Raw genomic sequence first — 24827 nt, forward strand, 5'->3', positions numbered from 1 at the left:
TGACTTCAAGGAAGGGGACCTCGTCTGGCTGTGGAACCCGAAGCGCCGGAAAGGACTGTGCCCGAAACTTCAGACGTCATGGGAAGGACCCTACAGAGTCATGAAGAGGCTGAACTACTTCATAGCTCGCATCCAGAAGTCACTGGTTTTTCCCTAATTTCGAAAAACAAATCCCCATGGGTAGCGAAACTAATCTTTTTTGATATTTTCGGTCGCAAAGCTAATCTTTTTGATATTTTGGGTCGCGGCTGAAAAAATTGAAGCACGCCTGGTTTATAACAAAATTCCAAAATACACCAATTTAATATTGCATCAATATTCGAAAACACAGATGGCAGCACCTACGTGTCATATCTTATTTATACAGTCGATCCCGGTTATAACGCTTTCCCGCTTAGTGCAACTCATCTTCGGGGTCTCAACTCTAAGTAATTCTCATTAAGATTTCCCGTTTAAAAAGTTTTCCCACTTACAACGTTTCTTCATGGCGGTTTTCTAGGAAAACGTTATAAGCGGGATCAACTGTATATTACAGCTTAAATCGGTTATAACAACACCTCGGTTATAACGTCAATAATTGGCGGTTGTTACTAATTCCCATAGAGCATAGTTCCTCAACGTATGGCCCATGACGATGGTATAGGTGGTCCGCAGGCAGACTTGATAAAAATTATTCATCCGTTGTAATTGATATTAGTAATATCATATATTATATTATATCGTATATTATACGGGTTCAAATGGAAATTATACCTTCATATGTAGGTTCATCATCGAGGAGAATGCAGGAAATGACGATCCTAAACACGGAACATCACTAAATTTTGCCAAAAGTTGCAACTCATTGCTTTAAATGCAATTTGCTAATTTGTAATTATTGCTGAAGGAATATTGCGAAAACAAAGGGCTGCTTCAAATCGCAGTAAGCAAAAATGTAATTCGCAAAATAAAAAATGATCTGATGACCATATTTCATTGAGAAAATCAAAAATTCGGTAAACCGGGATCTTAAATAATAACCCGTAAAATACGGGACAGCGGCAATTGTCATCGAAAAAATTGCCAGAAGTAAACACAATCGCTCTTTATCGTCATGTTGTATTCACGACGTTAGTAAACATCACAAAATCAAATTAGTGTCGTTGAAGAAACGGGACAAATGTATAAGAAAAAAAATCGGAACAACGAAAATCACAGGAATGTCCCGTAATACGGGACACACAAAGGGTCCATCAAATTGTTTCGGACATTTTACTGGTTCCTTGTTTTCAAAAAGGTTGAGAAACACTGCCAAAGAGAATAATGTTAATGAACGTTGTTTGTAACGCCAACTATAATAAAATAACAACTTGTTTGATTGCATCCGATTGTATTTTTACGACTTGAAAGGTCTTGAAAACGTCAACCTTCGGGTTGTAACGAAATTTCGGATATAACGACAAAATCGCTGATTCTTCGATGTCGTTATAGCCGAGTTTGACTGACAGTAAATTCCATGTAAAAGAAATACAGGTCAGCTTTCACGTCACGTCAAGTGAAGGGGAAGAAAAAAATGACTGCACGGATGGCGGCTTTTCATTCGAGTGACCGTCCACGGAGAGAACATCTTTTCCGTGCAGCTACTCCTTACACGCCCCCGTAGAAATATACAGTATATTATGCAACATAGAGTTAAGTGTAAAAAGTCGGTTAATTTTTTTGGTTACAGGTCGCCGATTTTTTGTTTCATGCCAACAAGAAGACGAGCGTTTCTCTTGATTGTTGTAAGCAACCGAGTCATTTTGGTGAGATGATGGTGGTCACATCCCAGGATGAGATGCATCTCGATGATGTTCTTCTTGTCGGCCGTCGATTATTCTGAGTGCGCCTCGACGTCGTCAGAAGACCAGAGCCAAGACGGCATCCGCAATAACAGTACGTACTTATCTATTTGTATTTAATTAATTGCCGTTGAAATGCTGTGTGTGTGTGTGTGCGTGTGTGCCTTCATACTACCACCTACTTCATCATACGCGTATATCTGAGGAATTTCTACGAATTGGTTTTGCATGTGTGTGTGTGTCCTAATCCCTGATTTTTACATTAAACCATTCGGGAAAGGATCGAGAGAGGAATAAAACAAGCGGTATTTTTAAGGAAGCATTTTATTTTCTGGTATTATACGCTGAGGTGAACTCGGAAAGATGAGTCATCTTGTCTCCGCCGGGAATCGAACCCAGGCCCTCTTGCATAGCGGGAAAGCATGCTACCATCTACACCACTGGAGACACGACCCTGCCTTCCTTATTTCACGCACTGTGGCGTGAGGCGCTGAAGTAGAGACATCGGTAGCCTCTCTTAACTTCAGGAATTGGCCCCCAGGTGGGACGGTTTAGAGAGAGAGAGATAGATGGCTTTTTTCTCAGCCCAAGATATCAAGGAAACATTTTATTTTCTGGATATTATGCTGAGGTGAACTCGGAAAGAAATCTGTGTCTCTAAAGCGGCATTTTTATTCCTGAAAGCCGTGAAAAATCTTATACAGAAGTTTCGAAACTAGTTGCGAATATTGCCGACAGGGGCACTATAGGCTGTAGTAGTGGTTTGGAAGATCCGCAGAGGAATATGCAATTCCTCTGTGCATGTGTGTGGTTCAGTAGTAGTAGTAGTAGCGGTTTGGAGTCGGAGAAATAGGTTATGAACCAACACCTCCTGTAGATAAGAAAGCTTATCTATGGCGGCGGCGGGAGGGGGGGGGGATGTATGAACTGTCCTTTGCAAGCAGTCATTGCAATCACATAACTATAGATTCAATGGTACGTTCACGGTACGTTGTAGTTTTGGAATAGTTTATAGCCTGGGTTGGAGGATTGACGAGACACTTTATGGTTTATGCAAGATGGGGTCGTCCCAACCACACCACAACGGTTTTTGCCTTTCTTAAACTTCGGGAACAGAGTCATTGCATTGAACTATTCCACATTTACTGGAAGAGGCATGGATTGGCCTAATGCTCACCCGATCTTACTCCTGGGACTACTTTCTGTGGGGGACAAATTGCAAAACACTGTTTTTCGGAACATTCCTGCAACACTGGAATGAGCTTCAAGATTTGATCTGTGAAGCACGTGCGTTCATTTCCGTTGACGTTCCGTGCGTTCATTCTTCGTTCGCGCCCTCTCTGTTGCGAAAGGTGCACATTTTTGAATCTATTGAGATGTGATTGCAACGACTGCTTGCAAAGGACCGTTTATAGTCTGTTTCTCGGACTCTAAATTTCGATTACAGCGTACATCGCTCTCCCCCCTGTCGGAAATATTTGTAACTAATTTTGAAACTTCTGTATCAGATTTTCACGGCATTTAGAATAAACAGATCACTGTTTCCGAGTTATTTCATTTTAAAATCAGGGAGTCCTTTGTGGAAAACACTATGCGTGGCACTAACGTACGTGTATTATGTTGGCGGTGTTATGCTTGTTTCTTGTACTTGCTAGTGCTAATATCTGTGTTAGTTGTAATTACACTAATCTGAGCACTCTTGTATAGCATTTTAATCGTCATGAGAGTGCGGTGGATATTCGATTATTAGGGCAGGGGGGGGGGGAGAACGGCGTTAAATGCGGGAAAACCTTTGCACCCGCATTTAACGCTGTTCTTTCCAAAATTTCCTCCGTTTTTCGAACTCGAATATCTCTGTGAATATTTCACTTAGAAACATGGAATTTTTTTCTTTTGTTGGCATCAGGAGAGATAGGGCAACTTTTTGACTGGAAGTTAGAACACGGGGAGGGGGGGGGACTATATAAAAATTTGGATTTTTATTTGTTACACACTGTATTTTTCACTCTCAAAATTGGTACAGGGTAATTTTTGAACTCCTGTTGAGCATTTTTTAAATTCGAATCATTTCTCTACGACGGATGGTTGATGGGGCCCGTGGCAGCACTTACAGGACACCCTGTATGTACATTTTAAGCTTAGTATTTTCACAAGTGGGTATTTTAAACTTGGAATACGATCACTTGGGCACCGCAACAAGGACCGTCTCAACAGCATCATGGGATTTCCGGGTAAAGTGATGTTGGGGGGGGGGAAGGGGGGGGGGCAGAGCTTCTTCCATAATTGTAACCATTAAAAGTAAAAGGTCTTTGGGGGGCCACAATAAACCATACTAAACTAGATATCTCTCTCTCTCTCTCTCTCTCTCACCAGCTCCAGAGGTCACGCCAATCAGTTCCAATTGGACAACGTCAGGGGTGGACGCCGGTTCCCCGAGGAGCGTTTCGCAACTCGGCAACATGATCCGCTGCAACGCGAGGTGCGATCCGATGCTCTACCAACGCTACGGATGCTACTGCGGGTACCGAGGGTCTGGCAGACCCGTCGATCTCATCGATTTGTGAGTATGGAGCATTACGTTACATTACATCGCACATCTGCTTCGCATGTGAGATCATCGTGAATCTAACATGAATCTGACATTCGATCTTTTTCCCCACTTCATCCAATAAAAGATGCTGCAGGAATCACGACAGGTGCTATTCGACGATACCCTGCCAACCAGTCATCACTTACCTTCTGCGGTACAGATGGATATGCCTGGGTAGTGGCCGGGCACGATGCGGTAAGTATCAATACCTACGTGGATCCATATAACACTAAATACCAATAATATTTTGAGCACCTACGTGTTCTGCATTGGCAGAGGTCATGGTCCCCACAAGGTCCGAGAGGGCTCCAGCCTTTGGGTACGAGACATTACCATCATCTTTTGTTTTTTCATGCTATAAATTCATTATAGAAGGGCCCGTGAAAAGTCTGGCTTGGGGATCCGCACAAAGACCCCAGCCTAGGAACACTGGACCAGTATGTAGGGGGCTATCGGCACTCGCATGCTAGTACACACCATAGGTCACTCTTTTGTTCCTTCACTAGCCTGGTCCCTCCTCGCTCTCCGGGTCACTCTTTTGGTCATTCACGTGCTTCCACACACCCTAGGTCATTCTTTCAGTCCTTCACTGACCGAGTTCCTTGCCATTCAGGTCACTCTTTCGTCACATGCTTGCATACGCTGTAGGTCACTCACTGACGTTGCTCCTCGGTCTCTAGATTACTCTCTTGGTCATGGTCCAGCCCTTCTTACAATTACTAAACCACACATGCAACTCATCCGTATATTGGAATATGCGTGTACGTGTTGCAAACCTAAGGGTGAAGTTTGTCTCTGTGTAATGTGCTTGTTATGTGCAGTGCTGCCATCTAACATCAATTTTTTAACTATGAGCGAAGTGTAATGACTGAATAGTTGTATCGTTGTAGACTTATTATTCTTTGTGGTGAGACTTTTCAACGGGGAGATCGGTTCGCATTTTGCGCTTTGAAGTTGGGAACCACAGAAAACCTTCTTCGGGTACAATAGCCTCTTAAGCATTTTTTGCGGTGCAGAAACTTCGTACGCTTTGTTCGGAGTAAAAAAATTTGAGAATCTCACGCGGTAGAAGTGAAACTTCTAGGGGGGGGGGGGGTGGTTTAAGTCTGAAACCCTTCAGCGCTGACCACCACTGTGGCGACGGTGTTGTTAGAACCCGAGTACTCGCGATGCAAGTCCGTCGCTATGACCATTCGACCACCACAGCGGTTCACCTCGACAGGAATTGCTTCCGCGCACACACAAAGTTTTTGCGCCACACACAAGAAATTTACCAAATTGTACATATTGTACCATGTTATTTTGTCTCTCCGCAAAGGTGTCAAAATTGTGAGCTCAGAGTAGCAACCGATCTAGAGGGCACGTTGTTTCCCAGACCACTGTTTGTAGCGCAACTCCGCAACCATGACTACGAGTAGTACGAACGCTGACATTCTAGACCAGCGGTTCTCAACCGGCGCTCCGTGTGCACTTCCCAGGGGCTCCGCGGCGACTCAAGGAAAATAAATATGTAAATTTGACATATAAATAAAAGAAGAGGCCTACGGAGTTCCGCCATAAAAATTATACGCAGAAGAGGCTCCTCGAGTCAAATAGAGCTCCGATGTAAAAATTATGTACTGAAAAGGGCTCCGCGAGTCAAAAATGGTTGAGAACCGCTGGTCTAGATCGTAATCGAACACGATCCATTGAGAGGGAATGACATTTAAATTAATTTTACACAAAATTCATAAATTATTAATAATAATAATTAGCGCGTGGTCCAACTGCTGACACTTCATCGTGACTCGAATCACATTGAACTGACATGTATTTTTGTCATACTTTTAAAGCGTTTCACCATCATCTCTTTATCAAATATAACGTTGCGATTCGATAACTGATCATTTTTCGAATTTTTCATTTCTGTTTTTGTTTAATTAATGTAAATTAATGGAAGTAAAGGAATCAAGTACTGGAATTCCATGACCCCCCGCCCCGCACAAGGGTGGGGCTGACAGGCAGGATCATCTTTGAAGCATCATGGGTCCCGAACCAAGGGATTTTTTGGAGGACCTACCTGAAAAATTCTCGAACATTTCAACTACGTCTCGTTTTTCTGAGGCACCTCTTCTCTCGAGGAACTTCGGGCATTGCCCGGGGTGGGGAAGGCATGCGTTAAGATGGCACTGCCTAAGGTTCGCACCAGGCGTCCTCCTTTTTCAGTTCTAAATCTGGTAACCCTATCTGAAGACCACATAATCCGTATTTTCACTTATTTGTTCGAGTATTGCAAATATGCGAATTTTGTTACCGAAATTTTCGTCTCATAAAAAAATTTATGCTAAAAAAAACAATCTACTCTCTCTCTCTTTTTTCATCATCATCGTATGAGTTTTCTGAAATTTTGATATTAGATGGCAGCATCAACAGTATATAAATCAAGTCTCCATCGAGCTTATATTACTGGAGAGGGAGTATGACATTAGTGGTCTCCGCCTTGGCAGTGCTGAGAACTAAGGCGACTGTAGAAGGATAGGGCCCTTACATAGTGGCTATACTGAGAACTGTCCCCCAACATCTTTCGTCGTAACATCATGTGACTCGGTGAAAACAAACACGAACACCCGTTGTTTTCTTATGGCATAAATAGGAGTTTAAAACAATAAATGAAAAAATAATTTCAGCATCGATGAGATAATTCCAAAATTAATGAAAGAGATAATTTCAGCATTAATGAAAAAAAATATTCCAGAGTTAATATAAGAGATAATTTCAGCATTGATAAAAGTGATAATTCCAAAATTAATGAAAGAATTAATGAATAATAAAATTTATGAAAGATAATTTCAGAATGAAGGAAAGAGATAATTCCAGAATTAATGAAGAAGGGGCCGTTCGAGTATTACGTCATCATCGATGGGGGGTTTCCGATTTGCTGACTTTTGATGACAAGGGGGGAGGGGGGGTTGGGATAATGCTTACGTCATCAACCACCCTTTATGAAAATATGAGTTGGAGTCAGAGGGGCAGAGCTGATGACGAAATTTTGCTGACAAGGGAGGGGGGGGGAGAGGGTCAGCGTTTTGCTGACTTTTGCTGACAAGGGGGGGGGTCAAAAATGGCTAAAAATTTGCTTACCTAACATTTGAACGGCCCCAAATAGATAATTCCAAAATTACTGAAAAAGAGATAATTCCAAATTTGATGAAAGAGACAATTCCAGAATTAATAAGATATAATTTCAGAATTAATAAGATATAATTTCAGAATCAATGAAAGAAATAATTCCAGCATTAATGAAAGAGTAATTTCAGCATTAATGAAAGAAACAAATCCAGAATTGATGAAAGCAATTACTCCAGAAGTAATAAAAGAAGTAATAATTAATAAAGGAAACAATTCCAGAATTAATGAATGAAAATTCAAGAAATGATGAAAGAAATGATTCCAGTATTAATGAAATAAATAGTTTAATCTTTTTTCACCTTTAGATGAGTTCTTTATCCTTTTTTTTAATCTTTAAAACCTAATATTTAGAGACCGAACTGTACATTTCTATGTGCAAATTGCCAGGCGGGAAGTTTGCTTTCACCGAGTCCGTGATTTCCTTGCATTTGATGTCGCTGCAGTCGCGATGGCTGGGTGCTCCCTCAAGTAATGCAAGCTCGATGCAAGCCTCGGAATCTCTGTCGTCTGCTTCTCTAGAGGTTACTTGTTTTGGGCGTCTCCTTGTGTCCTGAAAATATTACTGAACTGGCAGTTCAAACTTTCAGTTCTGTTTGTGAACTTAGCTTGTAGGGAACCCAACAAACCGTGTGTCGTCTGCTCATTAAGAGGTTCTTCGTTTTGGATGTCTCCTTATGCACAAATAAAATAACCGAACTTTCAGTTTAAACTTCCAGTTCAGTTTATGAGCTTTATTTGTAAGGAACTGAGCGGAATAAAGAACATAGTTTTTTTTTTTTAAACTTCATCACCGCATCAGTCACTTTTATATTGGACATTAGATGGCAGCACATTACTATAAAGTAGAGTGTGGAAAAATTCACTTTTTACCTGTCGTGTGCTTATGTGGAGGTGCTTTGTTTCGGATGTCTCCTTGGGTCTTGAAAAAATTACTGAACTGGAAGTTTGATCTGAATGAAGAATTTAGTTTTTTATACATGAGCTTCGTCATCACCACATAAGGCACTTCCGATTTTCAAAGTACCAACAATATTTTTAAAAATGAATGTCTTTTTTAAAATGAAGTATTCTAGAGCAGCGGTTCTCAACCGGTGCTCCGTGTGCACTTCCCAGGGGCTCCGCGGCCACTCGAGAATAATAAAATAAATCAATAAATTCGATAAACAAACAAAAAAGAAGCCTAAAGGGTACCGCCATATAAATGATATACTAAAAAGGGCTCTTCGAGTTAAACAGGACCAGGGCCGTCTAAAGAGCGTCATGGGCCCCCGGGCCAAATGGTTCTATTCAGGCCCTACATAGCAAATTCTAGAAAATTTCAAACGGATCCCATTTTTGTGGGGGGGGGGGCCCTTTTCTTCTGAGACCTCCGGGACGTGCCCGGGTGGGCCCATGCGTTAAGACGGCACTGAAAAGGGCTCCACCAGAGAAATTATCCACTGAAAAGGGCTCCGCGAGTCAGAAAAGGTTGAGACAATTGGTTCCCGACCTACCATGCTTCGAGAACTGCCCTGGAATTGCGCAGGTTTGGCGGGTGTACCTCCAAGAAGTTCGTCCAGGCTTTGTGAAGTGAAACTTCTTTAGGCGATGTAGTGAATTTTCAGATCTATGTCGGAAAAAGTGTAGCGGAGGAACGGAAATGACGTAACCTTTCCTTTCCCTCAATGTCAAAAGTGAAATGGAGGAACGGAAATAACTTAAGGGGCCATTGAAGTAATTACGTCAGCAGGATTTTAGCCATTTTTGACCCCCTCTCCCCCCCCCCCCCTGTAAGCAAAAGTCAGCAAAACTCGGACCCCCCTTCCCCTCCTTGTCAGCAAATTTTCGTCAGCACTCCCCCCCCCCCCCAACGCTATTGGAATCAGATCCGTTCGCGTGGATGGGGAGGGGCGCAGTGGGGCTCACGCCACCCTCCCGATGATAAAACAAAAAAATATATAAAAACAAATTTAATTTGGGAAGAAAACACCTTTATATATGCTATTACAATCAATTTCTGTTTACTTCAATGCTGTTTGGAGGCTAAGAACACAAAATATTTTCTTTAAGAAATTCATTGCGACCCACCCTCTAAGCCACAAATGCGAAACTTATGGCCCTCGGGGTACCACTTCCTGAAGTGGTCCGCCACCTCAAACCTAATTTTGGTGAAAATGAACTATGATTCTGGTGAAAATGAAATGAACTATCTAAGCACATTTTCAGATCACTCAAGTGATTCGTGGCACAATTCCAGAGTAATTAAGTGCCCCGCGACACATCTACAGATCTCTCAAGTAGGCCTGTGGCACGTTCACGGATCACTTGAGTGACCCGCGACACATCTACAGATCTCTCAAGTAGGCCTGTGGCACGTTCACGGATCACTTGAGTGACCCGCGACACTTCTACAGATCACTTGAATGATCCACGGCGCAGTTCCAGAACACTTAAGTTGTCTGTGGCACATTCAGAGATCTTTTTTGTAGAATGTGGCACAGTTTTGGAGCACTTGAGCGGCCCGCAGTGCAGTTCTGCGTCACTCAGGTTACCCGCGGGACATTCCAAGATTATTTAAGTGATTCTATGGCATGGTTACAGATCATTTGATTGAGGCGCAGCACAGTTTCACAGCACTTTAAGCGGCCCGCTGCACATTTCTAGAGCACCTAAGCGGCCCGGACACATTTCCAGCTTACTTGAAGGATCAGCGGGACATTTAGAGATCCCTAAAGTACATAGTTCTATAGAGGACTTATCAAAAGGAAGAATGTTAGTTCAGGTGCCCGCAAAATAACGAAATTTTCTTCTCGTTTTTGGTACACCCAGTAAGATGCCATTTAGGATATCTCATATTTTTGTAAAGGGTGGTTGATGACGTAAGCATTATTCAAACCCCACCCCCCCTCTTGTCATCAAAAGTCAGCAAATCGGAAACACCCTCCTCCCACTCATCGATGCTGACGTAATACTTGAATGACCCCTAAGCTCCGTTTTCCTTTATTTTATATTACACTCATTTGGCGGTTTGTGTCGGAGACAAAGGCACTTTATAACCTTTCCCTACTCTCCCGCGACGTCACTTGAATCGTAGAACGTCCCTTTTTGAAGGCCGCCTCCCACAACGTCTCGCTCCAGACATCGTCTTCGGGCCTCGGGGGGAAGCAATCATTTTCATGGCTTTCAATACAAAGGCCATAATGATCAAAGGAATAATGACGGGACGGGGCCTGTTTTCACCACTTCCTTCTTTGCACCCTACTTCCACCCACCTGTGGCTCACGGAGTGGAGGGGGCACGTGGTTGCGAAGAACTACCCCGGGTTCGGACCCCACCGGCCACACAGTGATGGTCCGCTGAAGTTAGTTTTTTGTACGAAAGCCTGGATAACCAAACGGAGATCGTGATGTTGTTCGGAACGAAAATTCACATTCCTCTGTGGGGAATCTGACCACCAAACTCTCACTGTCCGGGCGAGTGTTCTAACCATTGAACTACAGAGGACAGACATTTTCATTCCTTAGAGCATACGTATGGATGCTGAACAGGACTGCGCACGGACAGCCTCCTATCTCAGCTAATAGCTCTTACGACGTTAGCCCCCAGATGGCGACATATAGAATATTTCTTTCCGAACTACATCTCGATGTAGGCCGCTGTGGTGGTCGAGTGGTTATAGTGCCGGACTCGTGATGCGAGGATCCGGGTTCGAACCCCACAGTGGTGGTCGGCTGAAGTTGGTTTTCTGTGGTTCCCAACTTCAAGGCGCAAATGCGAGCCGATCTCCCCGTAAAAAAGTCTCGCCACAGAGAGCAACAGTCCTACAACGGTAAATCATTCAACCATAACACTTCACTCATAGTTAGTAAAACTGGGGGCAGATGACAGCACTACACATAACAAGCATTACACATGAAAAAAAAACTTTACGTCAGGTTGCACTACACGTACACGCACATTCCCGCATGTACCGGTTCGTTGGGGGGTTGGGCGGGGTGTGGTGTGGCAGTAGTAGGTAGGGGCTCGGGGATCCATGATGCAGCCACCTCGTTGGGCAATTTGCCTGTTGTGGCGTTGTATTTGTATTTGTATCTCCGTTTGGTTATCCAGGCTTTCGTACTTCGTATGAACAGCGGAGAGTGGCATCGTTTCTCTCTGTAGTTTTTTGTAGTTCCCAATTTCGAGGCGTGAATGTGAGCCTATCTCGCCGTTAACTCTTTAAGCGGCTCAGCAAGAATTACTAAACCCCCCCCCCCCACATGCTTGCACACACTCTAGGTAACTGGTTTTCAAACATCACTCACATGCTTCCACACACTCCAAGTCACTTACTGACCTGGTCCCTCGCTCTGCAGGTTTTGCTCATTCACGCGCTTTCAAACTCTCTAGGTGACACTCTTTTGTTCCCTCACGCGCTTGCACACTCTCTAGGTGCCATTTTTTTGCTCCTTCACTTGGTAGCAAGCGCTGTAGGTGTCTCTCTTTTGCTCCCTCACGTGTTTGCAAACTATTTAGGTTCCACTTTTGCCCACTCGCGTGCTTGAATACTCTCTAGGTGTCACTCTTTTCCTCACTCACGTGCTTTCAAACTCTCTAGGATTTAGGTGTCACTCTTTTGTTCCATCACGCGCGCTTGCGAACTCTCTAGACGTCACTCTTGTCGTCACTCACTGACCTAGTCCCTTGCTTTGTAGGCAGAGGCGGATTAATTGAGAGTCATACAAATTTTGTCGTCCTTCTCCCATTCTACTGATTCTCTTGGCCACTCATTCCCCCAAATTTGCCACCCAGGGCTATAGCCCACTATGTAAGAACCCCCCCCCCCAGCCCTGTAAATACGCCACTGTAGGTAGTGTGTGTTTGTATTATTGGGAAAATTCTCGAGTGATCTCTAATCATTCATTTGTGAATACGAATCAATATATTCATGAGAAATCGAAGAAATACAAATGCGAAGTAGAATTCTCCGGGAAAAATGTTTCCAATCCCAAAATATCTCACGTTGTGTGTCTCCAATAGATACGTGATCACCGATGACTTCTCCAGTTTCCGCAGGTCGATTCCTTCAAATCACCCACCCCCCGCTCTTTCAACGTTATTTCATTCCCGAACGAGAATATACCAAATCTCATTGCCAATGTTCCGAAATGAAATTTCTCCTTCCGTCAACACACACACAACCGAATCTCTATTTTTCTTTTCTAGAATGTTCTATCATCATCATCATCAACAGCATCTTATTCCTCATCCAATGAGCGGACGGCGTTTCGATCGGTTTCTTCACTTTCCGATATTGTGTTTCGGTTCTTACACAAATAGAAGATCGATACCCCCCCCCCCCCACCTGGCGTATATAAACTGTGTCGAAAGGGTTTCTTACATGTTCATCTCTCGGGATTGGTTTCCCATTTTCCTACAGTTGGGGAGGGGGAGTCTCCATTCTTTTTTTTCCCACCTTGAGCATCTACGTCCAGGGATCTTCAACCCGTGGCCCGCGGGCCAAATGTGGCTCGGAGAGCTTCCTGCTGTGGCCCGCCGACTACTTTTAGAAGAATAACTACTTTATATAGGAACCGATTAAATTCCAAAAAAATCGTTAAAGAACTCTGGCCATTACACAAATACAAATACAACGCCACAACAGGCAAATTGCCCAACGAGGTGGCTGACTTATTAACACAAGTTATAAACAATATATACACATGATAAAATATTATACAATGCCCATAAAGAATACTTATGGTTGTCTTATTCTAAGAATGGATAGCTTCTCGATTTACCCCAACATGTTTATCGTATTTCTTTTTAAACGTGTCAATTGTGTTACAATTTACTACCTCCGAGGGTAAGCTATTCCATTTATTAACAACCCTATTAGAGAAAAATTCCCTGCGACACCATAACCTTGCATTGTCCCTCACCAATCGATACTGGTGTCCCCTTGTAAAAGCGGTTGATTGGCGGTGTACTAAAAGTTCATGGTCCATCCTATCCATCCCATTGAAAATTTTGAACACTTCGATCATATCTCCTCGACACCTGCGTTCATCCAATGTAAACATATTCAAAAAATGAAGTCTCTCTTCATAACTCAAGCCCTGTGTGCCAATAAGGACACGCGTAGCTCTTCTCTGCACCCCTTCAATCAAGTCTATGTCCCTCTGTAGGTATGGTCTCCAAAACCTTACAGCATACTCCAGTCCAGGACGAACTAAGCCTCGAAAAAGCGGAAGAATGACTTTAGGAGAACGCGAAGAGACCTTTTTGAAAATGAGACCAAGCATTCTATTCGCTTTTTTGACAACCGCTGAACAATGTTCAGAAAACTTAAGTCGCTCGTCAATGAGAATTCCCAAATCGGTGACTCTAGTTGCATCCGGGATAGTGACACCATTCAACTCGTAAGAGAACCGTGGGTTGTTCGAACCAAAATGAGCGACCATGCACTTATCTACGCTAAACGTCATGCTCCATTCATTTGCCCATGCTGCAATCTTGTTTAAGTTGGTCTGGAGCAACTCCCTATCGCTTTCATTCCCGATTACCCCCATTAGCTTCACATCATCTGCAAATTTGCTAGTAATTCCATCGATACCCTGATCGAGTTTGTCGATAAAAAGTGAAAAAAGTATAGGGCCAAGGACACTTCCTTGAGGAACTCCACTTGTGACGTCTGTCCAACCAGAGAATTCCCCGTTCACCATAACTCGTTGCGACCTATCTCTTAACCACGATTCTATCCAATTCAGCAAGTTGCCCCCTATTCCAATATCGTGTAAACGCTTCAAGAGTTTGCCATGTTGGACCAGATCGGTCCCAATTACTACTACCCCATTACTACTGAACCACACATGCACCTCGTCCACACTACTCTGCGGAACTTCTAGCGAATTGGTACATGCTGGAATGTGCGTGTATGTGTTGTGAACCTAACTAATTACGATAATCGTTTCAGATAGTGGAGAGAATGCTGATTTCATTTTCCACTAATCAGTGTCTTGGAGGGGCCAAACACAATATCGTCGGCGGTTGACCAGTGGCTCGCGCGCCACGGGTTTAGAACCCCTAGCGTAAAGCGAAGGATATTCGCGACACGGAAACCGGACATGGGAGCAAAATTTAATGAATGAAGGACTTACCCTTGAGCAGATCACGGCCCGCCGCTCTGTCCCAATGAAAAGAAATTTTAGCCTGAAATTTTAGCAGGTGGTCGAAGAAGATCTGGGCCATGCTGGAAGCTGTGCATGCATGTGTTGTGGAACCTAGCGTAAAGTTTGTTTCCGTGTAATGTTTTTTATGTGTAGTGCTGCCATCTGCCGTCAATTTTTCTAACTATGATTAACTGTAATGTTGCAGGCCTGTTGCGCTCTGTAGCGAGGCTTTCCAACGGGGAGATCGGCTCGCAGTCGCGCCGCCTCAAAGTTGAAAATCCACAGAAAAGCGAGTCCATCACTCAACCACCGCAGCTCTGGCCACTCAAATGTGAACTGCTGTATTTACAACTGTGGGATACTTTTCATAATGCTGTGCATTTGATACATTAAAAGAGCCGTCGTAACAAATTCAGGCAACCCTGAGACAAAACAATTTTTTAGGCCCATGATTTCAAAAAGGTTACATATTTCGAGAGGCCAAATTCGGCATCCAAAAGGTATACAGCCCCCCCCCCGTATTCGCGGGGATTACGTTCCGGGGGTGACCGCGAATACGGAAATCCGCGAATAACCGAAACCATAGGTTTTTTTTGTGTTTATCTCGTTTATTGAACATCATGAGAAGAGCAGGGTGACGGAGTGGTAGAAGGGAATGTAAAAGACGGTGCAGCGATTATTGGCGATGTTTTCTGAACGAACGTAGTGATTTCTGTTTGCCGTTTCTTCTTCATATCATCAAGTAAGTATATTGGAATATGTTGACAAGGCTTCCGCTACTAATTTCTCCACATGTGAAGAACGTACCATAGAGAAGGGATCTATGTCATCAAAATAATCTATTGTTGATTTGAACTTCCGCTATGTATACATGGTGAAGTTGTCATCCTGATCTTCTTTATCTGGTACCGCTTAAGTTTCAGAAGCAGTCAACTGCATTAATTCCTCCGCGGTTAATGCCTCTGAATTGCTATTAATAAGCTGTTCGACTTCCTCTTTATCCATATCATTGAACCCTTCTCCACCTACCTGCTAACGTGACACTGGCTTTTATAATCTCTTCAGTTGGTTCTGTAGAAATAGTTGTGTCCTGGAGCGCACGTTGTGGCCAAAGACTAATCCGACCCGAGTTGACTGTATCTCTCTTAAGCCCTGCCACAATTCTAGTGATGACAGTAATAGCATCAGGATAGTGTAATTCTTCCATACCTTCAAGACATTTTCTACATTTGCATCTGGTTCTATTGAGTTTACAATCATCTCTATTGCATGACGTGTATAGTGGAATCCTATCCCCTGATCAAGGGGCTGAATGATAGATGTTGTGTTAGGAGGCATATAAACGACTTTCACACCATCAGCTTTGAACTCGTTGACATCTGGGTGTCCAGGAGCATTATCCAGTATCAAAAGAACTTTGAATGGCATGTCTTCACTCTCTTGACTTACGGAACGAAACACCGTTTAAACCAATCCAGGAAAAGTGTTCTCGTTGTCCAAGCTTTTTCTTATTGTTCATCCAAAATACTGGGAGCTTCGACTTATCCTTTCCCTTCAATGCTCGCGGATTCGTAGATTTAAAAATGACAGTGGGCTTTATCACATGTATCCATACGCATTTGCACAAAACAACATGGTGAGTCTATCTTTACTTGCCTTAACCCTAGATTCATAAACATTCGTCTCTCTGACGAACACACATATTATATGATGATGAGGGATTGATGATTTTTGTTTTATAGAATAAAAAGGAGCAAATAAAACTTTAAATCTGAAAAGTTGTTTATTAATCATTAATTTTCTGAAATGAAAATGCACACAATAGTTATTTTGAGCAATCGGCACATAATGAACCGCGGTGATCGCCATACACATGAATTTTTTACATTGGGAACAACAGAACCTTGTCATTCGACGTTTTTTTTTGTAATCGCAGGAGGCACAAATTTTTTTCTGAGATCTACAGGGTTGTGTTTGATCACCAAGAACTTCTGCAATTTGCACCCGTTCTACGGAAATCACAAAACTATTCATAAACATTCGTCTGTGGGACAACCTACTCACTGTAACTCCATTCGGGTCATTCAAGTATTACGTCAGCATCGATGGGGTTTCGGATTTGCTGACTTTTGATGACAACGGACGGGGGGGGGGAAGGGGGGGGGGTGTTTGAAGGTTGCTTACGTCATCAACCACCCCTTTTTGAAGATATGAAATATCCTAAGCTGCTGACAGAAATTTTGTTTGCGGGTTCAAATCCAGGGATTGGCAACGAAAAGTTCTTTTGCTATCGCACCTAAGGCGACCATGGATAGATGGCTCCTCGATATGTCCTCGCGGAAAGGCCCCCTCCATCCAAGACAAAGGACGGAGAAGTAGGCCTATAACTGAGAAAGATTTTCGACCCAACTTCTTCGATCGGTGGTAAATTGCCGTTGGGCGATATAACCAGTGTTGGTGAGCGGTGGAAATGTATATGTCCCTATATGTGTGGTCTGGGGTAGGCGCCCCCCCCCCCTCTGCTATGATTACTCACGGGCTCCCTATGGTAAATTTATGATGCGAAACCCAAAATATAATTGGATCGAGTCCTATCAGCCGCCATGAATACAATTTCTTTCAGAAGGGATTTCCAGAGGTTCTCATGGCACCCTTGACGTTAGAAATTTAACTTTCTCACAGCTGATGGTGCCCTTGTCCCAAGACAATAAGCGGCATTTCCAAATAAGAGCAGCGATACATTACTCTGTTGCAAGTCTAAAAATTGCTAAATTCAGTACAATTTCATCCCATAGATGCTTCGTGGCCCGAACTCACGAAACCCCTAAAGTACTGCGGCACACCATTTGGGAATCATTGCCTTTGAGGTTCGTGTTGGTGACAGATTAGATGCTTCAGTGTGAGCACTAACTTATGAAGCATCAGGTGACCGGTATCGTTTTTAGGGGCGGCTTAAGAGAGGGGGCAAGGGGTGCGGTGCAACCCGGGTGGCAGGTTGTAAGGGTGAGGCAGCATAGGCTTTTGTTTAGACACATAAGTTTTGAAAATTTTGAATCAATAAGAACTTTCAAGACACCACGTGTTGCCACTCTTTTTTTTTTTTTTTGAGGCATACCTTGATAACATCATGATATTGATTATTTCAGTCATTGAGGAAACTTCAGGGGATAGACAGGGCCTGGGCAATACCTCCTAGGTGCTAAGTATATGTAGGAGGTATTGGCCTGGGATCTTAATACTAGAAAGAAAAATGGACTCTCTGATACGGGGCGAATGCGTATTTTCGATTACTTATCCAGTAATTTTTCTGGAGCGGTCAAATAAAGGCAAAGAAAGAATTCGGGTTATCACTTGGCCAAGGCCTGGAGGCTCCAGAACTCCTTAAGCCGCTGTAGCCCAGGTCGATAAGATACCCCTAAGTGCCAAAGGATATTTATTGGCATCGCGAGTTCGACGCCCGGCTCGTTTTTGTCAGAAACGTTCCTGACGCGGGGGTGCAACAGAAACGGTGACGTGATCGAGGGGTTACGAACCTCTCGGCGAGTATTAAAAAAAAGGTGCCGTTCGGAATCGTCAAAAAATTGTAGGTCCCGGTCTAATTAGCCCTCGTGTGCAGAAAATGATCGTGGTGCGACAAAAAAATGATCGATGATTGGAACTCCCTCGCATTCCCTTAGTTTCTGCCCAGACCCATTTCGGCGGGAACAAAGTTCGAGTCTATGTTTGAGATCAATTAAAGAACTGGCGAATATATCTTGCATAATTAAGGACGATGAGATAACCCTGGACAAAAAAAAACGGGACAGATTCTTCAAAAGCGGGATGTGTGGTCAATCATATTTTGGTATCCGATGGTGTGTGGCTGTGGATTGATTAGCAACAAAAAAAAAAAAAAAAAAAAAAAATCAGGTTTATCTCCCCATAGTCACCCCCCCCCAGGCTAAAGCCCTTTAAGCCTCCCACCAAGGTCGTCTTTAGGGGAGGTACTCGTGGCTTTCCCCCCGAGCGACAGGTGATCTCAAGCCGCCCCTGATCGTTTCGCAAACTCGAACAAAACTCAGGTGTGGTCGCGGTACCCGTTTACGTGAACGCTGATCGAGAAGGAATTAAGAAAACGTTTCTGTGGAGCGTGTGTCATTTTGTGTATTACTTGATGGATTTATTGATCGATCGGATGTTGGATATATTTTCAGGTTCCGGTATGTACGGCAACGTGCTGCTCAACTTCTGCGCGTCTCGGCTGTGCGAGTGCGACCGAGTGTTCACGGCGTGCATCTCCAGGTTCAGCTGCCCTGTGCGGAAAGCCGTCTGCTGGTCGAATCCCGTCATCGCCATCGCAGGGATCTTCTCCAGGGACAAGACCGTCAAAAACACATCTCCGAGAAACTCTTGACAATCGAATTCAACAAGTGGGAGAGAGAGAGAGAGAGACAGAAAGCGTCTAATATATAGACGTAACGTGCGTGACTGTGCTCAAGACAGTTCGGTCATCAGAAATCATCCACGTCTGCCATTTGATCGAGTTCGTCTTCAGAGACATATTACCTCTATTTATGTGTGTGTGTGTGTGTCCGCAATATCACGTGTTAATAAAAGAATCGATATTTGTGTAGCTGAGTATATTGATTATTTCAGTCAATAACGAATCGCCAATCAATTGAACGGCGATCAGTTAATGTTGCGTTAACTGCGGTTTTGGAAATCGCCATCCGTCGAAGGGTGTTCAAGTAAATTAGTCAATAAAATAACTTCTAATTACGGTTGTGACGGGCAAGCTACGGGCCCCGCTCAGAGGTTCTACCCTGCCCCTACGCCGCAGGTTTTAAAATAATAGTACAGAAATTTTTCAATTTCAGTGTTTTTAGCAAATTCGTTCAAAAAAGGGGGTTTTAAAGGAAAATTCACTGAGAGAGATAACAGCTCGACACGAGTAAGTGAGCGAGGAATGGCCGAGTGAGTGAGTGTCAGTAAATGATGCAGTAGTTAGTGAGTCCTTCGGGAACGCTCTGATGGCTGTGTCGGATGGGGAGCGGGGCGCGTCTGGTAATAAAAGTAAAAAAAAAAGTAGTTAGTGAGTGAGTAAGCAAACTCGTGAGTGAGCGAGTGATCCTGTACAGTATATATTTTCCCGTTTGTGTGCACAATATTTGTATATTTTTCTGCTCGACGCCCCTAGTGATACGACTCACATTGCTTTGTACCCGCACCGCTCATATTTTTTGTATTGCATCCGTTCGTATAATTCTCTAATTTCGTAAAATGCAAGTTGTTCCATAGCAATAATTGTTCCATAGATAAATCGAGCTCGCAATATGCATGTCACCTGCACCGACACATAATCTGTACAGTCGATACATTTCTGCACAGTGGCTGTTTAATTTTTCTTCTGTTTGCGCACAACATTTGTATATACATATATATATTTCGCTTCGCTTTGTACCCGCATCGTATAACTGTCTATTTTTGCATAATGCAGGTTGTCCTACAGATAAATTGAGCCCGCATCATGCCTGTAACCCACACCGGCACATACCTGTACAGTTTTTATATTTTTGCACAGTGCCTGCATCGCTTATATTCCTGCTCTGGGCGCAATATTTGCTTCTATTCTCTGTTCCATGCCCGTAGTGACATGATATTGCACATGATTTTCCATATTGCCTTGCACACACTGTATATAATATGTCCTGTCATGTACTGTCTTCAATCTGTTTTGAATAAAACAACCTGGAGAACTTTGGGACAGGGCCGCTGGGGGTGCATATGGCCGAGGTAGGGTATTCGGAGTAGGGGGGGGGCTTTCAGGAACAACGGAGGTTGCAGAACATCGGGAGACTGCTGGGGTGAATTAGGGGTTACAGTGGGATGTCGGGGGTCGGGGCGGACAGTCATGGGAGAAGATCCCGTGGAGGTCCGCCCCGGTCATCCGACCCTCCTCAGCAAGACTCAACCCAGTCGGGTAAAGGGCTTATATCCCTCAAGGGACAGAGTCCGGGTCTTGTCTGGTGCATCAGTGATCTGGAGGTAGAGTAAGTGACCTAGGGGTGGACTGAGTGACCTAGTGAGTAAGACTGTGACCTGGTGATTGAGTGTGTGGCAGAGTGAGCGACCTAATCAGGGAGCAAGAGGGTGAGTGACCTGGTGATTGAGTGTATAGTAGAATGAGCAACCTAGTCCTAGTGAGTTTATGACAAAGTGAGCGACCTAATGAGCAAGTGAATAGAATGCTAGGAAGTGAGTAAGAGTGAGCGACATAAATAGTGAGAAAGTGACCAAGTTAATGAGTGAGTGGCAGAGTGAGCAACTTAGTCAGTTAGTGAGCGGTTGATAGAGTTAGCGACCAGGTGATTGAGTGTATAACATAGTGAGAAACCTAGTGAGTTCATGATAGAATGAGTGGCCTAGCGAGACCTAGGGAGTAAGTGAATGATAGAGGAAGTGACTCTGTGAGCGAAAGAGAGCGCCCGAGTGGTGCAGTGGTGAGATGCTCGTCTACCACTACGGAGGTTACCATCAAGGTCCATGGGTTCGAATCCGGGCATAGAACTTCGGAAGCAAGTCCTTTACTTACCGAGCCTGGGGCGACCACCGATGGATGGAGTCTTCATTTTCCCACCGAACTCCACTGGTTGGAAATCGTCGTACGGCGATATATGAATGACCGGAGTTGTGGTGTGCGGTAAAGTAGTGAGTGATAGAAATGATCGGCCTAGAGAGCTAGCTCTAGTGACAGGCCGGTTTCATTCACGCGTTCATTTACTGATGTCGGTGAATTTTCCTGTCGAAGAATTTCCCGGACACGCATTCAAGGGGTTATTCCTATTCTTGCACATAGAAAATATAGTTGTGAGAAGTTAAATACAAATTGATTTGAAAACTTTTACACACACATGTGCAAAAAAAAAAGAAACGGAGCACATATCATCTCCCCTTTATGCCAGAAACACGAGTGTGCAAATTTCGAAAAATTGGAAAATTACGTTTCAACATTAATATACTCTATGGACGTTATTTCCTTAGAATGTTTTGTAACCGGTTTTTTTCAAGAGGGGAAGATACATGTTAGCGTTTCTTCAAAAACTTAGCAAAATGAGTTATTCAACCGGCTGGTAAACTCAAAAAGTGAAAATTTGCACATCCATCTCTTTGGCATATGAGGGTGACGATATGCAATAAATATGCATTTAAGGAAGCAGTTATTTTCCGGATATTATGCTGAGGTGAGCTCGGAAAGAAAAGTCATCACGTCTCCGCCGGGACTCGAACCCAGGCACTCTTGCATACCGGGCAAGCATGCTGTTTGCATGCATAACTGTTTCCTTGATATCTCTGGCTGAGAAAAAAGCCATCTATAAATATGCATTTAGTTATTAAAATATATAAGGTATTATTTTTTTTTTTTCACAATTCTAAAGGATAAACCGTTAACTCTGATTTGCACTGAAACGTCTGAAATGAATGTGGCAGTCTTCAAAGCACCCCGTACAACTCACCCCGCCACTTGATTTCTAAGCATATCAGTTATGAACCAATGCCCGAATATGACCTGGGGCGAGCCAACAATCTTATCTTTTGTTTTTTTTGGCACGCTCCTAAAAAAAAGTCTGGCCATCTCTGTGATTTAAACAATGCTTCAAACAACAATGCCATCGTTGTTCCAAAAAACCTTTCTCAAAGGAGTTTATGCCGCAACAACAATAATTCACTCAATTTGAACAGAGAGATTCGGTGTTTTTTTTCCTTCACCCGGCTTCAGCGGAAGCATTTTTTTTTGCCTTCGCCAAGTTTACGCGCGAACGATACTAATTTTTTTCATCCAGTTTGCTAACAAATATTTTCTTCAGCAAGTTTAGGGGACAAGTACTTTCTTTACGCAGTTTAGGGGACAAGTACTTTCTTTACGCAGTTTACGGGACAAGTACTTTCTTTACGCAGTTTACGGGACAAGTACTTTCTTTACGCAGTTTAGGGGACAAGTACTTTCTTTACGCAGTTTACGGGACAAGTACTTTCTTTACGCAGTTTACGGGACAAGTACTTTCTTTACGCAGTTTAGGGGACAAGTACTTTCTTTACGCAGTTTAGGGGACAAGTACTTTCTTTACGCAGTTTAGGGGACAAGTACTTTCGGGACAAGTACTTTCTTTACGCAGTTTAGGGGACAAGTACTTTCGGGACAAGTACTTTCTTTACGCAGTTTAGGGGGACAAGTACTTTCTTTACGCAGTTTAGTTTACGGGACAAGTACTTTCTTTACGCAGTTTAGTTTACGGGACAAGTACTTTCTTTACGCAGTTTAGGGGACAAGTACTTTCTTTACGCAGTTTAGAGGACAAGTACTTTCTTTACGCAGTTTAGGGGACAAGTACTTTCTTTACGCAGTTTAGGGGACAAGTACTTTCTTTACGCAGTTTAGGGGACAAGTACTTTCTTCACGCAGTTTAGGGGACAAGTACTTTCTTTACGCAGTTTAGGGGACAAGTACTTTCGGGACAAGTACTTTCTTTACGCAGTTTAGGGGACAAGTACTTTCTTTACGCAGTTTAGGGGACAAGTACTTTCTTTACGCAGTTTAGGGGACAAGTACTTTCTTTACGCAGTTTAGGGGACAAGTACTTTCTTTACGCAGTTTAGGGGACAAGTACTTTCTTTACGCAGTTTAGGGGGACAAGTACTTTCTTTACGCAGTTTAGTTTACGGGACAAGTACTTTCTTTACGCAGTTTAGGGGACAAGTACTTTCTTTACGCAGTTTAGAGGACAAGTACTTTCTTTACGCAGTTTAGGGGACAAGTACTTTCGGGACAAGTACTTTCTTTACGCAGTTTAGGGGACAAGTACTTTCTTTACGCAGTTTAGGGGACAAGTACTTTCTTTACGCAGTTTAGGGGACAAGTACTTTCTTTACGCAGTTTAGGGGACAAGTACTTTCGGGACAAGTACTTTCTTTACGCAGTTTAGGGGACAAGTACTTTCGGGACAAGTACTTTCTTTACGCAGTTTAGGGGACAAGTACTTTCTTTACGCAGTTTAGGGGACAAGTACTTTCTTTACGCAGTTTAGGGGGACAAGTACTTTCTTTACGCAGTTTAGTTTACGGGACAAGTACTTTCTTTACGCAGTTTAGGGGACAAGTACTTTCTTTACGCAGTTTAGGGGACAAGTACTTTCTTTACGCAGTTTAGAGGACAAGTACTTTCTTTACGCAGTTTAGGGGACAAGTACTTTCGGGACAAGTACTTTCTTTACGCAGTTTAGGGGACAAGTACTTTCGGGACAAGTACTTTCTTTACGCAGTTTAGGGGACAAGTACTTTCGGGACAAGTACTTTCTTTACGCAGTTTAGGGGACAAGTACTTTCGGGACAAGTACTTTCTTTACGCAGTTTAGGGGACAAGTACTTTCGGGACAAGTACTTTCTTTACGCAGTTTAGGGGACAAGTACTTTCTTTACGCAGTTTAGGGGACAAGTACTTTCTTTACGCAGTTTAGGGGACAAGTACTTTCTTTACGCAGTTTAGGGGACAAGTACTTTCGGGACAAGTACTTTCTTTACGCAGTTTAGGGGACAAGTACTTTCTTTACGCAGTTTAGGGGACAAGTACTTTCTTTACGCAGTTTAGGGGACAAGTACTTTCTTTACGCAGTTTAGGGGAGAAGTACTTTCTTTACGCAGTTTAGGGGGACAAGTACTTTCTTTACGCAGTTTAGTTTACGGGACAAGTACTTTCTTTACGCAGTTTAGGGGACAAGTACTTTCTTTACGCAGTTTAGAGGACAAGTACTTTCTTTACGCAGTTTAGGGGACAAGTACTTTCGGGACAAGTACTTTCTTTACGCAGTTTAGGGGACAAGTACTTTCTTTACGCAGTTTAGGGGACAAGTACTTTCGGGACAAGTACTTTCTTTACGCAGTTTAGGGGACAAGTACTTTCGGGACAAGTACTTTCTTTACGCAGTTTAGGGGACAAGTACTTTCTTTACGCAGTTTAGGGGACAAGTACTTTCTTTACGCAGTTTAGGGGACAAGTACTTTCTTTACGCAGTTTAGGGGACAAGTACTTTCGGGACAAGTACTTTCTTTACGCAGTTTAGGGGACAAGTACTTTCTTTACGCAGT

The 24827-nt window shown here is 43.3% G+C and overlaps 1 protein-coding gene across 1 annotated transcript; it reads left to right on the forward strand.

The window, feature by feature from the left end:
• Nucleotides 1-1717: 1717 nt before the first annotated feature.
• On the forward strand, nt 1718-19166 carry LOC149063835 (phospholipase A2-like). The gene is made up of 4 exons (XM_089255293.1): nt 1718-1914; nt 4194-4380; nt 4496-4605; nt 18902-19166. Exons 1-4 carry the CDS (start codon nt 1812-1814, stop codon nt 19099-19101), a joined length of 600 nt encoding a protein of 199 aa, XP_089111419.1. The 5' UTR covers nt 1718-1811; the 3' UTR covers nt 19102-19166.
• Nucleotides 19167-24827: the final 5661 nt, after the last annotated feature.

The sequence above is a fragment of the Pholcus phalangioides genome, unplaced genomic scaffold (assembly GCF_987345545.1).
Source record: "Pholcus phalangioides strain wild (caught in Gottingen) unplaced genomic scaffold, Ppha-v1.0 ptg000042l_1, whole genome shotgun sequence".
Classification (NCBI taxonomy): Eukaryota; Metazoa; Arthropoda; class Arachnida; order Araneae; family Pholcidae; genus Pholcus; species Pholcus phalangioides.